The sequence below is a fragment of the Nicotiana tomentosiformis genome, chromosome 2, assembly GCF_000390325.3.
Source record: "Nicotiana tomentosiformis chromosome 2, ASM39032v3, whole genome shotgun sequence".
NCBI classification, from domain to species: Eukaryota; Viridiplantae; Streptophyta; class Magnoliopsida; order Solanales; family Solanaceae; genus Nicotiana; species Nicotiana tomentosiformis.
In genome coordinates, this window is record NC_090813.1 from 123,492,212 (window position 1) to 123,510,658 (window position 18,447).

At 36.6% G+C, this 18,447-nt stretch overlaps 1 protein-coding gene and 1 non-coding gene across 5 annotated transcripts; both read right to left on the reverse strand.

Annotated features, from left to right (window-relative positions):
- Nucleotides 1-2,750: 2,750 nt before the first annotated feature.
- LOC104110159 (paired amphipathic helix protein Sin3-like 2) lies at nt 2,751-14,719 on the reverse strand. Of its 4 annotated transcripts, none has more exons than XM_009619618.4 (24): nt 14,483-14,719; nt 14,301-14,379; nt 12,831-13,043; nt 12,528-12,711; nt 12,324-12,422; nt 12,071-12,241; nt 11,644-11,929; nt 11,036-11,172; nt 10,640-10,715; nt 10,529-10,558; nt 10,191-10,366; nt 9,932-10,086; nt 9,437-9,564; nt 9,073-9,327; nt 7,208-7,786; nt 6,525-6,607; nt 5,841-6,437; nt 5,622-5,719; nt 5,397-5,535; nt 5,148-5,300; nt 4,892-5,055; nt 3,814-3,937; nt 3,342-3,517; nt 2,751-3,180 (listed from the first exon to the last, which is right to left on the reverse strand). In XM_009619618.4, the coding sequence occupies exons 2-23, from the start codon at nt 14,372-14,374 to the stop codon at nt 3,380-3,382; spliced, it is 4,059 nt and encodes a 1,352-aa protein (XP_009617913.1). In that variant the 5' UTR covers nt 14,375-14,379; nt 14,483-14,719; the 3' UTR covers nt 2,751-3,180; nt 3,342-3,379. The 4 variants fall into 4 exon arrangements, with proteins under 4 accessions (XP_009617913.1, XP_009617900.1, XP_009617907.1 ...); XM_009619605.4 differs by having other exon boundaries at nt 10,191-10,384; XM_009619612.4 differs by having other exon boundaries at nt 2,941-3,180; nt 3,814-3,925; nt 10,191-10,384.
- A 1,932-nt stretch (nt 14,720-16,651) lies between these two features.
- LOC117280081 (U2 spliceosomal RNA) lies at nt 16,652-16,847 on the reverse strand. The gene has a single exon (XR_004510542.1). It is a non-coding gene; the product is annotated as a U2 spliceosomal RNA (small nuclear RNA).
- Nucleotides 16,848-18,447: the final 1,600 nt, after the last annotated feature.

Below are 18,447 nucleotides of genomic sequence, written 5' to 3' on the forward strand. Positions count from 1 at the left end.
GCCATTGTGTTTGTAGGTTTGCTCCTGAACTGAAGTTTTGACTGTCTTCCCAGTGAGACTATCTTTTATTTCCATAACATTCATACGGTACCTTTAACTACCCAACTCTTATCTGAATATTTCTCAAGGGTCACAATGTCGTATCTGCGAGACTGAATTCCCATGTTGGGGTTTACTATGTTTATCTTGCATGATCTGTTGATTTGTCTGTAACCTCTTGTCTAGCCATAACTAGACTCTTCCTGAAGCAACTACTAACTGCTTGTTGGTCCATTTTCATATCTGTATTCCGCGTAATCCCTCTTGGGTTATTCCCTTTGTTTTAACTTACGTCTTGCACTGGCTCTTTATTTATCAATAACATCTCAGGTAGGAACCCTTACTTCCTTTCCTTGACATCGTGTTTGCATAATGTTCTGGAATTATAGCATATCTATAGGATTTGAATTGGTGCAATCTCATCCCTTTTCTCATTTTTATCGCATTCTTTTACCATTCCATAGTTACTTGAACGGCTTAATTCTGACTTAATGCCACATCACTCCATATTCCCCCCTTTAGGAGAGTACTAAGAATCGGAGCTACGACGATCTACGTATAGATGTTTTACCTTTTCATCTTTGGCATCTTTTCACATTATCGATGATCCTTACGTTCCTCGCGGAAATCCTTTTGTACCAAGGATAACGAAATTCCTCACTCGCGAGGGTGACACTTAGTGTAACTGGCACATACAGTCCCTTAAGCTTAACTTTGCTCACCTTGCTTGCTTTAGGGAAGCTTCTTCCAGAATGACCTTTAAAGGGTATTCTTCTGTCCTCCATTCTATTATCGCCAGGACGCAATCTCTGATATTCTCATGATGCCGACTATTACTCAGTCCCTAATTCATGTTTAGTTTATCTTCTTCATCAGTCCATGCTGATTTCTTATTACTCTGTGGTCTAACTTTTCCTTTTGGGAATCACATTGGAGTTACGAAATTATTTCTCGAAATGAGGATATGATTTTATGGCCTATACTCTTTTGTTGTCTCAAGGCCTGTCACCTCTCGTCTTTTCCTTCACTTGACTATAGACTCTATAATACTGTCATCTTTTTGATCTACCGTTGTCATCCATGTATCACATCTTTCTCATAATGCTATAAATAGATAACGGCTATTTTTGACAGCCCAACGGCTATTTATTTATTTATTTTTAATAAAAAAAATAGCCGTTGGGACCGTTTGGCCCGCTAAGGTCCCGGGCCTGACGGGCCCAAATCATAGAACCGGCCCACGAGACCGGACCAGGCCCAATAAAACCGGGCCAAACGGTCCTGGCCCGTTAGACCGTTTGGCCCGCAGTCCCGGGCCGGTTCCGGGCCTGGACCGGCCCACTTGCCAGCCTTATATACTAATAAGCTTTTGAACAAAATTGTAAGGCATGATTGGAAGGACATTTTGTAATTGAATTTGGTGTAATTACTAGGATGGTAATTATATAGCATAGTAATTACACAATATAGTCAGGGGCAGATGCAATATATAGTTATCAGATTAAGCTGAACTCAATACTTTCAACGCGGAGCATAAATTGATATGTGAAAATCACTAAAATTACTGTAAATTATAAATATGAACTCATAACTTTAAAATATAATGGGTTCAATGCTAAAAACTTTAAATGTTGAACTCACAAAATTAAAATACTAGATTCGCCTCTAAATATGGCAATTACATAGACGTGTTTGTTTCGCATAACATAGTTACAATGTGACTTCATATATCATGTTTGGTTGTACAACTATAATTACATAGTTAAATAATTTTTATTTTAAAATAAAATTAAACAAATCTTTTCTAGATAAATAAGTAAATAAATTTTATGTGTGACAAATTTACGTGCATAAATAATATTAAATTTTATTCATTACTAGGTATTAAAAAGTCACCTTATAATTACAGAGTGTAATTAGCACTAATTCACACATCACCTTGAGAATTGAAGAATGTCATTACACCCCTCAATTAATCTAATTTTATGTTGACCGAGTAATTATTTAGCTTGACAAACTGTCCAAGACTCTGCAATCAAATCTCATTACACCCAAATCTAATTATGTCTTTCCAAACAGCCTCTTAACTGTCTTTACAGGAGCATACATTGTGAAAAAGTTTATCGGAAGACACCCTAAAACTATAATCTCAAAAATAGCTTTTTTGCAAGACAAGCTCAGAAAATCAAATGAATGTAAGGACAAATGTGGTTAATTCTCCATTATATGGTGGTGTTGTACAAATCAGTTTACAAGGTGACCAATTTCCAATTGCCTTATTATGGCATCAAATAAAATCGAACAGCGACTTCCAAAATTGAGTTTCTTTATGCAAAACCAAGATTACAAGCCTACCCATTGCAAGCCTCTAGTAATATATTACTTCAATATGACTATCCAGCTTTTGGAGCACAGGCACCTTCATATTGTTGGACTTAACTGCAAAATGGGGAGTGAAGGAAAATCAGCCTATGAGGTAGATTCTCGCCACGAAATGAAACACACGTACTCTTTTCACTTTAGGCATCACGTGTCTAAAACCCGCTAGCCAGATGAATCCAGATACATAGCGAGTAAACCCACTTAGGGTAAAAATGCTCCCTACTAAGAATATCCCATGGACTCGAACCCGAGACCTCTGATTAAAGATAAAAACACTAGTTCTTCAATATAACTAAAGCAATACATATATGAAAGATGGAAGTAACACCTTGCCAAGAAAGGAATAAGTCTCACTTATGTTTCAGTATAATTCAGAAATTGGAATGTGTGCTCTGTACAAAGTTAGGGACTAAAACTCACTGCAACTTCCAATATAAGCTTTTCCACTATACCACTTTCACCTAGCTCACTCCACAGGGGCCGCTACAGATTGCTGCTGAGGAAATGCAATCTAGGCTCCTTGTGATCCCAAGAAAGAAATACAATTCAATAGATACAGCTCTACAATTTAACATCATCAGGAAAACCCATATTTACAAGAAAACGACTCTAACTCCATCACAAGTATAATACAGTTTGACGAATAACTCCATTCCTTGATCATTATTCTGAGGGTGAAGTCAATTCGAGAGAATTCCGCCACCAAGTGCTCAACCAGTTGGGTCAAGTAAGTAGTTGTACTGAAGAAATCAAGAAAATCTGAAACGTGCAGACATAAGTAGGGAGTAAGAGAGAGACTTCTTTGAGTAGCAACAAATACTGATGTGAATTTAGAGTAAATACACCGATAGGCCTTGATACATACATACATATATATATATATATATATATATATATGTATGTATTTAACTGATGCATACCTTGATTGACACATGTTTAACAAGAAGGCCATGCATCGTCATAACGAGGATGTCAAAACACGGTGGAAGCGTGCTACTCTCGCCTGGCCATGCCACAATAATCTGCCTGCCGAAATCTTTTTTCTTTTCCTTCCAAGACGGTAAAAGAAGTCCTCTGTGTCCAGTACATAAGAAATCTGCAAGGCTTTATCTTATCAATGCAATAATTCATAGGGGATGTTACTGCAAGTGTCAGATGCACTCATCGAGCTATCTGCTCTCTATCTTGGTTTGATTATGTATGAGTTCTCAGCTAAAGATAAAAACAATAATAGGATAAACAAGAATCAGGCACTAACTTTCTCAGTACAACTAATGCTACATAAGGTTAAAAGTATATACTCTTCGTTACAAAACCCACTAAACAATTTCACAAAGTTGTATTAAACATTAGCAATTTTAGCAGTTGCAGTCAAAGTAGAAATTCATGTACCTTTGATGAATTTGAAGCCATCTTACATTCCAAGCCATTTACGAGTATAATATTTTCCATCACCATGCACAGGGCAGAAGATACGTCATGGTCAGTATCTTTTCTCTTGTTTCTGCTCACAGATCTCACAAAAGGAAATTACAAAAGAAGCAGATCAGACATGGAAAACATTGAATGTTTATTCTATTTTCTTGACACGTAAAGCAAAATATTTCATTGATAAAATTGCACCAAGTTGAAGGTACATAAGAAAGGTGGGAAGATAAGGTAGCTTCTCCTCTTTAACAGTGAAGAGAACTTGTAAATTCCACCAAGTTGTCTAAATCATTACCTATATCTGTGTTACATCATCAAAAACATGTGTAAGCATTTGAACTTTACAAAAGGCAAGGATAAATTATTATCCTCGAAACACCGATAATTTCTTTCTATCCATACTGTCCAAAAATTGAATGCTTATTCTACTGACACAGTTACTTAATTGAGAAAATCGAGAGCAAGGCACTGAATCTCAAGGCAAAGGCAGGTGTGTTCTCCAGCCTCCTTTCTCAAGTAACACTTTCCAAAGGGCAGTCAAGCAAGGTTTTCCAGTTAGCACCAAAAAAGCATCATGATCTGCACCTCTGTCAACATAGTTTGTCCATATCTGACATATACTAAAGTGGAACAAAATCTTCTGCTTTAATTAACCTACAGTGACTGTATATGCAAGGAGTCAAGTTTATACTAATTTTTTAGGTGGGCCCAACCCAAATTAAATTATGTTTTTTTTTTCCAATAAATTTGAAGATCCAGAATAAAAAACCAAGTCCCGTGTTTACTTTTACAAAAGCTGATGAAATATATGCAATTTGTTTTAGAGCAACAAATCCAGACAGACAAGGGTAGAATAATAAATTGGACTATGAGTAGACTACCTATAACCTACGAAATCATAACGTTGGAGGACATGAACTAATACAAACCCATGCCCTCCTCACTCCCACTCTCCAAACCAAGAAGAGTATCCATATTTTTGGTTGAGCTTTTGACACACGCTGCATTCCCAAATTTAATCTTTGGATAGGAATCAAATTACCTCTTCAGCATAACTGCAGACGATTCTTTCTTCCCATGTTCAACAGATAGATAATCATTATACAGATAACCAGCAAAATTGGGGTCTACATAAACTGCAACAACTTCAGACTTCTCACTTCCATCATCCATGAACTGAATAGACACACGAGTTGGGGAAGATGTCTGCAAGAATCATCACATAATAACACGGTAACCAAAGGAAAAAAAGAGGGGAGGGTGCAAAGGCAAATTCAGACAAGTAGCGAGGGACCTACACTTTCAAACCGGTAAATGTTCTCCTCGTGGAGGAGGACATGAGCATTTTCGTAATAAACTGAATCGACATACTTCTCAGGTTTCCGTGATCTTTCATATTCATATAACTGAAGCAGCTTACCGTCTAGCTCATCACTTGAAACAGTTTGAAGCTGAAGCAAAAATTAAAAAATAGAACCAAAATTACGTTCAAGAACCACCAAGTCGCAGCTTACCACATTACCTTCAAATAACTAGAGCAACAATACCTGCTTGACCAGTTTATATATCAGTTTGTCCAAAGTAAATAGCACATATGACTGATTCCCAATGATTGATCGGCAATCATCCTCAAACTTTGCATTATCTGCAGATCCATCTAGCAAACTATACAGTGCACTCATGAATCTGCACACACAGATCAACTGTCGTTAAAAAACAAGCAAGCAGACCGAACTTCTGATCTAACCCCAAAGATAATACTCGCAATCCACCTGGCATATGGATCAGAACCAGTATCCTCTCCAGTTCTCCACTTTGATTCAGATGATGCTGCATTCAGCTTTGCCGATAATAACCTTTCATACAAAATCTGGAAAAATAAAAGAGAAAATAAGGAATACAACTTACACATCTTTAGGTTCAGACAAGAGGCGGGGTTTGAAGGGAGTTTTCATTAAGCGGTACCACAATCTAAAAGAAAATCCCCTTACCTGATGAAGCCTAAAAAGCACATAAAAGTCGTCATTTCCGTAAAAGACTCGAAGGTCGTTCTTTGCACCCCCACAATGAGGTGAAACCACATGTTTAGCAAGAGGCTTTGAAGTAAGCAAAAAACGTTCAGACATTTGAAGCACAGTGCCATCACCTCCAACAAAGTTTGCTTCACTCGTGCCCTCAGCCTCACCTTCACTCTCAACTTTACCAGCAAGCTCGTCATGCTCTCCGTCGTCTTCTTCCTCATGCTCCTCCCGAGAGCACTCATCAGCAGCAGACTCACTACCTGAAACATCTCCGGCCTCGGAAACATTTTCACTATCTTCAACGTCAGCATCTGCATCGTTTTCACCAGCAGTATCCTGACAACCAACCATTTCAGCACCTCCAGATTGATATTGCATATTTCCATTGCGTGCGGCACCATCTCGAAAGCCAACAAAATTGTCCTCTTCAAAATCCCGATTAGGCGACAACTCACCTTCTTCTTTCTCATTTTTAGAGGGATCAACAGAATCAGCATTAAACCCATCAATTCTAGAACCTTCAGCAAATCCGCCATTTGCCAAGGGTAGTGATCTTGAAGTGCCACCCTGTGTCAAGAAAGAGAAACCACATTTACCTTTGAGCAATCATGATCATCAGCACAAACCAAACTTAACATAGTTAGAGCTTCATACCTCTGAAATTGGCACATTATCAGTATTAGACTTCGCTCCTAGGCCATCCTCAGCAGCGTCATTACCAGGTCGTGTGCCGCGGCCTGGATAAACAAACATCAGTTTGGAAAATTAAGGAACTTGATCAAAACCAAAAGACACCAACAGTAAGGACACATTTGGTTTGAGGGATTGGATGAATACTCATGGTATAGAATTTGGTAGAGCTTTATCCAATGTTATGTTTGTATTTTGAATCATGCATAACTAATCCTGGTATAATTTAATACACCAATGGTGTATTACTGTATACCACTAGCAACATGGGATAACTTATCCATGTAACTTATACATGGATAAAGCACCAAACAGACAAAAATATCCTTGTCTTTTTCCTAGAAGACTATGAAGGTCAAGCGTCCAAGGGTATAATTGTAAATTCATTGCTTTTTAGTTTAAAAAATAAACAAATACTATTTTATATGATATCTTGTAAATCCAATTTTAGTGCAAAGAACCAAACACCTACCAAGAAATAATCTATGTATTACTAATCCTTGCATCACTAATCTTGCATTATAATCCTTGATTAACTTGTCTTCAAACCAAACGACCCCTAAGTCCAACAAATTCAGCATGACTAAGACAGTGGAGAAACATCCATCATGCACCATAAATCACACATAGTCCGGATACATGTATACCTGAAGTACTTTCCAATCTTGCACAAACATTATCTGCTCCGAGGGTAGCAACTGCATCAGAACTAAGTAAGCGTTCACCAGTTACTGCTAATCCATCTTCCTTGGGGCGAGCATCTGTATTAGTAAAGATTGCCCTGGAAGAATTTAGTCGTTGAGGGGAAGAATTTGCATCTCCGTTGCAGATATCTTTTGATTGCTTAAACTTAGTAGTGGTAGCATCCGCACTTGGACTTCTATCACTTTCGCCAATGCTTGCTCCATTGCTCTTCAAACCATGATGCTTTGACAAGACATCGTCGTCAGTAGCCTCAGAGCCATGATGACGATAAGGAACACCAAAGATTGGTTCAAGAAAGGTGGTCCACAGCCTCAGAACTTTATTTAACTGCTCTTCTGTGGAACAAACCTCTTCGCAAGAATACTTGATAAGTTTGTACATGTCTTCGTGAACATCAGAATAAGCAAATTCAAATTCAAGATGAGGACTTATTGGATGTCTACTACCAGCGGCAATAGCAAGAATCATGTCATCTTCTTTCTGCTTTTTCTCCTTAATTTCTTTGATCTCCGCCACTAAGGCTGTCAATCAGAATCATCAAAATTATAAGAAAGAACCACAGGAAACATCTAAGTGAAAATATCAATGTCTATACACTAGACAATCATGAAGTTCCTAGGGTTTACATCAACTATCTACTGATCTCACAGTCAAATACTCAGAACTGTGTAGCAGTAGCACATAATAAATAGAAAAAAATACATATAGCATGTAAAGTAGGATAACTAGCACCATCTATATGCAAAAAGGAGAACATGGAAAAAACCATACTGAAAAGTGTAGCAAGCTCACTAGAACAACAACAACAACAACAAACCCAGTTTGATCCCATAAATGGGGTCTGGGGAGGGTAGTGTGTACGTAGACCTTACCCCTACCTCATAGAGATAGAGAGGTTGTTTCCGATAGACCCTCGACTCAAGGAACAGTGAAGATAAAGCAACCAAGTAGCAAAGAATAGTAGCAACAATGTAACATGGTAACGGGAGCGAATGCCACAGCATGTAATAATAAAGAACCATAAATAGGAAATTACAAAAATAGTCCTAGTACTACTGGTCGGCCTAGGAGGAACACACTACTATCTGTCAACCTACAACCCTAATCCTCGACCTCCACACCTTCCTATCGTGGGTCATACCCTCGGTAAGCTGAAGCAATGAAATGTCCTGCTCAATATTTCCGAAATAAGGGCAGCAAGAACATAAATGGGATGTGTAGCAAGTACAGTAGAATGCTAGTACTATCTGTATGAAAAGGACATACACGAAGGTGCAGTTGGAAAGGCTAGCGTATATTAAGAGAGTGAATATCCAATTACGATGAATAAAGCTAGATAGTAACAACAAAGAGAATAAGGAATTGATGGCTCGTCCAGAATGTGTAAGAATAGAAAAGAATAGAAAGAAGCTTTATGGAATAAATAGAACAGATGAATAATGGAAGGCACACAAAAAATTATGGTGAAGGGGCGCCTCGGTTGTAACCGGTAAAGTTGCTGCCATGTGACTAGGAGGTCACGGGTTCAAGCCGTGGAAACAGCCTCTTGCAGAAATGCAGGGTAAGGCTGCGTAGAATAGCCCCTTGTGGTCCGGCCCTTCCCCAGACCCCGCGTATAGCGGGAGATTAGTGGATCGGGCTTCCCTTTTACACAAACATTATGGTGCACTAATATAAGTCTAAATGAAATAGCATTGTTAGCCCCATACGACCATGAAAAATGGGACCACGAGAATTTAAAAAAACTGTGAAGGGAAGTCCCACAGCGAAAACCAAGACCACCACATACACCAAACAAAGGACTTACATTTTGTGCTAAGGTTCTTTGAATCTTGTTGCTTGAAATAGAAACTTCGGTGGTCAAGCGACTTGTAATGGTTCTTAGAATAAATGTCAGCCCAAACTTTGTTGAAGTCTGAGCGACACTTCGTCCACTCCTCCTGTTTCTGCTTCAAGCGGGTTAATACAACAGGCAGAGCAAGAGGTGGGTTTTTCCGCAAAATGTCCATCACATCCAGGCCATGGTCACCATAGAGACGTTCAATGCACCTTAAATTCAGTGCTACATAAAGTAGAACTTCATGCATCAGCAAACTACAAACTATATATCTTTATGCTAATGAACTGAGCAGAAAGACAGCAGCATCTTAATGATATCAGAAATGTCAAACCTGTGAAGTGGTCTTCGATGCGGATTGGGCCATCCACACCAACTGAATTATCATTAAGGGCATTCAACAACTCTTCTGCACGCTTAGCAGTTGAACTCACTGACTCCAATAACATGTCTAGCTCAAACCTGATGTTAACAGAATGCAACAAACCATCATTGATAAAATGCAGAAGAAAATCACTAAAGGCAAGCCTTAAGAGGATATAATACAGAAGGTTTTATAAGTCAATAAGCTATTTCAAGAACCATATACATTAGGTAATTCTTATATGACCTAATAATTGCAAAGTAGAGATGAGTCTCACAGAAGTGCTAGAAAGGCCAGATTCCCTGCACTTCTCTTAACTGATTGTTTTCTTAGGATTTATTTTATTTTCTAATGCTCTATCATTCCCAAGTTTTTCTCTTTCCCTTTCCTTTTTTCTCAATTTCTTTAGTTTGCAATGGGTTAGGGCCTAGGGGAAACTGCTTAGCAAAAAAAAAAAAAAACTACCTATCATCTTCACATCGAAACAGGCTTTCTTCATACTGGTTTCTGCGCATGTGCTTAAAAGAGTAGTCCTCACTTCCTGAGGTCACAGATACCCAATGATCATTTAACACTTGAGCCCCGAGCTCTGACCTTTGGCTTGCTGTAGGTATCGGATACTGCCGAACACAGGTTCAACAAGTTCAAGTCAATATAGTTCGGAAGAGATAGAGATTCCTCCAAGTAAGATTTTACCAGGAAAACAGATAGAACAGTTTCTTACATCTTCAGGAAGAAGTCGATAACTGGGAGTGCAGCGCTTACAGTTCGAAAGGTCAAGCTCTTGAATGGACTTTCCCCAGTATTTCTCCTTGTACCGGTCCTTTTCTTTACCTCCATCAATTTCACGCTTCTGTTCTTTGTCTTTCTCCTCCTCCTTCACTGACTTTGATGTATGCCCTTCATTCCACAAAGATTCTGTTATTAACAGAACACTTCATCAGACTATAAGTGATAAAAAATAGGCATCCCAAGAAGACAAAAGAATTGTTTTTCTTCTCTCTTTTTCTTTTTTTTGTTTTTCTTTTAGGTGGTTGAGTGTCAGGTATTGGCGCTACTTACTGTTGCTCATAACACCTGCGAGATATCCATCTGCAGAGTAGGTAACATTCAGAGTGGAATCCCATAGATGTAATACTAAAATCACACAAACTAAAAAAAAAACAGAATTACCAATTCGTTCACAGCGCTCCAAGAATTCATAGAACCCCTCCATAAGATCAGGATGCTTTCCAAGTAAATCAGCAACCTGATATATGCATTTCTTTCAAATTCGTGATGCTTAAACAAAAATAAACAAGCAAACCATCTAGATATTGATTCCAAACATTGTAGTGTCATTCAATCCCGTGGAAATCATGATTAAGCTAGTTTTCTACCACATGGAGAGGGATAAAGAGGTCAAATCCCTGGTGAATAACCATCACAACCAATTTGTATCACTAACATGGTTAGTGCCTAATCAATGTCCATAATATGATAGATTAAAATTTTGAATGCCTTCTATATGTTAAATATAACAAAGAAAAATCACTGCCATACAGGAGTAAAAAGATCAAACAAACATACCAAACTTTGTAACTCCTTTCTGCTAATTATTTCTGTACTATAAATATGGAGGCACTTTAGGAATGCCTGATAATCAGTTGGACTGCGTAGTCTCTCCTTTACTCTTTCACAGAAAGTGAACTCTTGGCTATACATATCTGGCACAATCAAGCAAATCATAAAGGTCAATCATCAAATCTAGTGACACCATGCGGGGTACAAAGATCATATGTTAAGAACTCCAAAATGAAACAACAAAGTGAAACTCGCATGATAAGAACACCCTCCACCAGAATAAAGGAACAATAAATTTCTTGCGGCCAAAGGCCAAGCAACAGCAAAAATGACAAGAAAATATTTTAAAGGATCGCCTATTCAAACTTCCAGCATAAGATGGAATTTTTGTGATGAAGGATGAACTAACAAACATCAGAACTTCAAAACTCGTATAGAAACCTAAGATAAATTAACACCATACAGCAAAACAGATTGTGCTGAGGGGTCATAAGCCTAAAGAATAATGGAAGAAAATGCTAACAAAAGAAATTTTTCTGCTAACAAAACAAATCATATACAAAACCACTATCATCCTTATATACTAACAATCAGAATTCTAACCATGCACTCACTTTTCACGCCATCTTTATCATCGTAAGTGCCTCCGAACTCTTCAACCTTCCGAGCAGATTTTCTTTTATCAGCAATGCGGTGCATGCCTATATCTCCATTATTCTCATTATCAGGTTCTCTATAATCCTGATCGCGACTTCTGCGGTCCCTGTTGTCTTTTTCAGCACGCCTCTTTTGCTCTTTATGCAACTTTATCATTGTTTTATCACCGTCCATTTCAGGGTGCTCAGCACTAGGATCATGTTCTGCATGAGGACTGATAATCCTATCCCGGCGGAAACGTTGCTAGAATGAAGAACAGATAGACTCGTCAATATGGTAGTGGAACAAATAGCATTAGAGAACAGATAGACTCGTCAATATGGTAGTGGAACAAATAGCATTAAAAAACTAGAATAAGATAACAAGATAAATCAAATAGAATACCTTGTCCATGTGTGGTTGCCGAAGCAATGTAGCAGAGCTCCTCTCATCATAACGATGGAAAGAAGGTCGGCCCATTGAAGTCTGTGTTGCTGATGCAGTAGCTGAAGAATCTGGCAAGAATCTCGTGAACTCATCCAGCAAATCAGGATGGTCTTCAAAAAGTGCTGCAACCTACACATTTAGAGAGAACTGAACACATTAAAAATACGAAAATTGTCTATCATATATATGCATCAACTACTCAGTGTTGTACCTCCTGGTACACCTCAGTAATGCCCTTGTGTTCCTTCCTATACATGTTCAAAATGTCTAAGAAAGACTTGTACACGTGATCATCATTTTGGAAACGTTTCTGCAGGAATCAGAACACATATATATTATTACTTATTAGTGAATTGCATAAAGGAAAAAAGAACATATTATTATCACTAGAACTGGAAAGCACCAACATCATTACCTTTATTTTGTTCACAAAGCTGATAGCTTCTTCAAACTCAACTGTTTTCTTTGGAGGAGCCTCCTCTTCTTCAGTGAGGGTTATTTCATAGCCCTTGGGCAAGAAAGTATTGAACCCAAGGATCAAATTTGGATGCCCTTTAAACAAATCTTTTACTCTTGCTATGACACCGGCAGTGTCAATTCTGTGCGGGAAAATCAACATAATTACGCAAAAATTCCTCCACGAATCATCAGATTTGGAATTTTAAAATTTTTAAAAAAATAATAATAATAATTTAAGACCGAAAGACAAGCAACAAACCTTTGAGCCTTAAAGTCTTTCATAACATCAAGGAACAGGTCATACTTCTCCCTTTGGTCTTGAAACATGTCCTTAACTTCCTTCAAATAAGACAATGCATCATTAGTTGTCAACTTTTGGGTGCTAGCACTGGCACCAACACCCCCTCCAGTGCCGCCAACACCACTGCCTCCGCCGCCAGCACCACTTCCAGGAACCTGTGATTGGCCGTATCTTCGTTGGGAGAAAAAGAAAAAATTATACATAGAATCAAACCAAAAATAGCCACGAAATTTATTCCTCTAAACCATATAATTGACAATTTTCCTCCCACCATATGCTTTTAATAGGATAAAAGTACCATTCCCATCCATTCTTAGCACCTCGGTTAGTTCGCCCAAAAGTCATAGTTTCAAATTTCTTCGCTCAAGATTGTCAATAACTCAACAAAACAAACAAATAAACAGTGATTTTGTTTCTAGTTTTCCTTTGCCCAAGAGATTGACTAAAGAAACATTTTTTTAAAAACATAGGAAAAAAAATTGATAATATAAACCCCCCACCCCACCCCCACCCCACCAGTCTAGGATCCAACAGTGGCCCTTTTCCACTTTGTCCCTTGATGATTTGAACCCCTGGAGGCAGAGGCGGATCCAGGATTTAAATCCTATGGGTTCAACTTTAAGGTTTTTGGCATTGAACCCATTATATTTTTAAAGTTATGGGTTCATATCTAATATTTTTGCAATTTTAATAAATTTTTACTCCGCATCAAAAGTTATGGGTTCAGTTGAACCCGTTGCCGAAACGCTACATCCGCCTCTGCCTGGAGGATCCTTTCTACCAACCTATCCGTCCTTTAGCAACTGATAGTTCCATTACTGGGAAGCGAAATGAGTCTCCTTAACGCGAGGTGGATTTAGGATTTGAAAATTTATAGGTTCGGAATTCTAGGACAGCGACCTCAAGTGCTAAGAATCAGGTTCGAAATTTAATATTTGTACATACTTAGTGATTTCTTAATGCATATATAGGTCTAGGTCAAAGCTACTGGGTTAGGGTGAATGCATAACTTACACTGCGGATCCGCCCCTGTGACTTTAACTAAATTGTTTATTAAACAGTCTATTACTAGTACTTAAATACTTCTTAACAAATTAAATCCGCCAAAACAAAAGCAGCATGCATAAAGATCAAATCTTTATTTAAAAATCCGCTGGAAAATCTCTGAGTGGTAGTAGAAACAAAGATACGACCTAACATAAGTCTTAAGGCACGGTGGAAGGTGGAATCTAACTACTTCTGATCACAAAATTTTAGCCATCACAGACCACATAGTAACTAAAGGTCTCTAATTTACTTAAAACTAGTAAAGATATTCAGCAAATTCAGAAGCTAAAAAACTATCATAATAGAGAATTTTGAAAATAAAAAATAACCTGATTTAAACCTATAATACCACAAAAAAACACAAAAAAGAGAAGAGCTTACGATTCTCCACGGGAAGAACCAAATGGGCGCTTGAATTGAGGATTAGCATAAACATCATCCCGTAATCGCTTCATTAGGTCTGCAAAACACAACAGTAAACAAAAAGTTAAACTAAACAGTTCAAAATTCAAAACCCCAAAAAAAAAAAAAAATTACTCATCTCATTTTTCTAGAAAACTCACCTTTATTTCCTCAGATTTTCTGAGGAAAAATTCAACAGATCTAACCACTGGTTGAAAAAGAAAAAAACAGTTTTAAAGTTTGGATCAGAAAAAAAAAACAGTAATCGTTATTATTCTCTATAATTTTGTTCCCTCTCTCTCTCTCTAACGTTGGGGAAGAAGAAGAAGAAGAATAACACAAGCTTGAGAAACAAAGAGGGTAGTGAAAAATGTATTAACGTGAGAGAAAAGTGTATTAGTATTATCTTGTAACGTGACTCAGTTTTTTATATCACACGATACAACATTACATTGCTTTTTCCCAATTTGTTATTTGAAATTTCTTGCTCTATGCTTGGGCTCTATTGCATATTGAATTACGTTTCAAATATTTCCTTTTCATTTGGGCTCAGAGCCTGTAACAAGTGGTTTTGTGAGCCCAAATTTTTTCTATAGCTCGAGTTTAGGTTGAAGATTTTTCCAATGTATGTTAACTTGAAACAATTATCAATTTTATTAAGAAATGTTTAGCATGAGTTATGTTCAGTGTTAGGTTTAACATTCAATGTTTATGGTTTAATTACTGTTTAAAACATGTGCATGTAAAACGAAAAGGCGTGTATATTACGTTTTAACAAAAATAACTACTTCTTATAACATATTATGATAATCCCAAAAGAAATTGTAATTTACGAAATTAGGTGATGTGATGATAAAAGGAAGGAAATTTACTTCCGGTTGCATAAATGCATGTTGATTTTCTTATCTAATTGTTGGTTACAAATAACAAATGTAATACCGCTATTTAATAGTATGTTGTAAAAATAAGACTATAGTTAATAAGATTATCACTTGGCGCCGAAACAAATTTAAATATAGAATAATATGTACATTAAGGTTTTCTTATTTGATCTATCAATCTTTGATTACTTGAAACACAACTGTTTATAAACTACTGCGTATTGAACATTTAAAAAGATTTCATGTCGGTGCCTATTGGAAAAAAATAGACGGGTATAGTGTTGATATGAAACTTATATATTCGAAGTGAAACGTTTTGTATTATGCTATTTCTAAATAATAAAACAAGCATCAACTAAAAAACGCTTGTTAAATACAATTTAGGACAAATCAACATAGCACTATATTGGTTTATGCATAGAAATTGGTGGTACTGCACAAAGCTTGTTTATGCAAGTATATGTGTATTGTTTTATGTGATATAAAATAGTATCAAATAAGAATACGTATATTAGCAACATAGGAATTAAATTATTTAAAGATAAAAATATCTTTTAAAGTAAGTAATTTTTATGTATAACGTAAAATCTCTTGATTACAGATTACCGTATAATATTTTATTTTTATTTTTCATCATCAGATAAATAATACATGCACTATAACTCGCACATATTTGTAACGTGAAATTGCATGAGACTATCACAGATTATGCCACACTAGATTATTATTTGGTATAAGTTAGAACATTTATTGACGTTTCACGAGATAAGCATTAGTTTTGGGTATTTATCCCGTTGAAATATTAAGTTTATGTACGCGAGGTCATATACTTTGACCAAGTTGAACTCCCATTGTGTAGACTTTCTAGAAAAATTCTTTGGCAAATTGTTTTTGGAGAAACTCTTTTAAAAAAGGTCTTCGTACGAAATTAATTCAAACTAATTCCGTCGGCTGCTGTTTTTAAAGATTTGGGATTGTTTTCACAACTAACACTTCACTTTTTTTTTTAAAGGACTACAAATAAAGAGAAAATTTGAATGTTTTGAGAGCTATAATTTCACATATGATTATCTCCAACTTTCAGTTTCTTATTCTAAACATCATAAAACAAATTTGTTGTAATGAAAAATTATCGCCAAAATTCTAACATATTATATTTTATAAAAAAAAAACCGAAAAAAGCTAGTATATGATTAACTGCCGTATGTATGAAATAACCATGGACAGTTAACTCTCTATGGTAAGTAATACAATATAATCAGGGTTGACCTTTCCCTATGGACAAAGCAATTTAAATTTTAGCAAAATACTAATTCATACATATTTATCAGGGTTGAACGTCTTTCTCAAGTTAAGTCCAAAATAATTGAACTACAAAATCGCAGAGTCACGGCCCAGATTAGCTGGGCTTTGGCCTAGGAAATATTCCGAAATGTTGGACTAGATCTGGTGGGGTGCGCCAGGCCTGGGCTGTAGTGCAACGCCTAGGCGACACGCGAAGGACCGGATAGCAAGCTACCCTAATGGACCTTCCCCCTTAAAAAATTGAGTTAATATCGTGTGGGCCGATGGCCCACATATCAGATATTAAACTGATAAGAACAGATACTACACTTGATCTTAGCCAAAAGGCCGAGAAAGGTATGCTATAAACGGTTGTTGGGCCTCTATATTTATAGCATCTCTCGGCTGTCTATTTGTTAGCTCTTTCCGGTGTGGGATACAAAAACAAACCGTAGCTACTTCTTTCTCTGAAGTGTAAAGCCTTTGGTTCATATGTATAAAAAATGAATGCCTCAGTGGATGATTCGAATATTGCCGAGCTGCAAATGGGTTGGAAAATTCTGTATAAATTAAACATTTGGATGCTTATTTCAAAAATGAAATGAATACATTAGTATAGCAGAAGATAAAAATTTCTGCAGGTTATAAAAATTCTGGAGAAACAAAGAAAAGGGTTATGATCAAAGATAAATTCATATGACAAATGAGAAAACATAAGAGATGAGACAGCCAAAGTGTTTGGAGATGGGGGATGGGACATTTTGTGTCAAGATGATGCTTGATGGTCTGACTATTCACCGACGTACCTAATTGTTCTACTTGTAAATATGCCTTTGTCAATTACGAAAGTTGAAACTATAGCATAGAAACCTTGAATGGACATGACTTATACCCAATTATTAACTGACCTGTAATAGTCATGTGATTAGTAAAATTAAGGGGATAAACAGTGGGGGTGATAGGAATTTATATGAGGAAATGTCACACCTCGGACTTGAATCTAACAAGTATAGAGCAATTTCTTGATCTCGTTTGCCATTTCACTGTAACTTTCTCTATGTCGAGGAGATTCAACATTCTCTCTATATATAAAAAAAAATATGGAGTAGTTTTTTTCTTTATTTTTATTTTTTACAATAAGTATAATTTTTCAATGAAGGAGATTCAACTGAGTCTCATTCCTTTCAAGCTAACTCCACCCACGGGGATAAATGGATAAAAGTATTTTACCATATGTCCCCGACGTAACATTTAATTTATACTACAACTCTGGCACGCATAAAATTTAGCCAACTAAAACTCTCATAATTAGAAAATAAAGGATTGTATGTATGGTAAGAGAGGGTCTCAAGTGATAAACATACTCCACCTCCAATTATGTTACGTTTAGATAACACATTAAAGCAGCCCTTGGTCAACATCAAGCTGCAGTCAAGTTAAAGATTTGAAAATACTCCTCTGAAGTCTAAACAAAGCAACCATATTCTGTCAAAATATATATATGGTACACCTTTCCTCGAATATGTGAAAACTTAATGTGAAACAAAGTAATCATACTGTTGATCATCCTTTACCAACTGTTCTTTTAATGGCATGCCAAATAATCATGCATTTGCGTCTGATTGCGTCGAACTACAAGAACAAGTTAATGAGAAAAAAGTGTCAAGAACAATGTTACTTTGTTCGTGTTATGTTGCTAAACACTAGAAAGAATATACATAATTACACATTATTCATTATCCAGTTCCATTTCCAACACCAGAACAGGATACATAAACAATAATGAGAAATAACTAGAGGCGGAGTCAGGAATTGAAACTTATAGATTCGGGATTCAAAATATTTTAAATTACTATATTCTAAATTAAAAAGTTATACATATTTAATGAAGTTCTTAATACAAATATATAGTTTGAACTAAATCTACTACGTTTGACCGAACCCATAACTTTTACTCTCCC

Coding starts and splice junctions, on each gene's coding strand:
- LOC104110159 (XM_009619605.4), bottom strand. CDS start 14,374: ATGAAGCGATTACGGGATGATGTTTATGCTAATCCTCAATTCAAGCGC. Junction 10,716..11,035: donor GAAAGGAGTTACAAAGTTTG/GTATGTTTGTTT, acceptor TGCATATATCAG/GTTGCTGATTTACTTGGAAA. Junction 7,787..9,072: donor AAAGAACCTTAGCACAAAAT/GTAAGTCCTTTG, acceptor TCTGATTGACAG/CCTTAGTGGCGGAGATCAAA.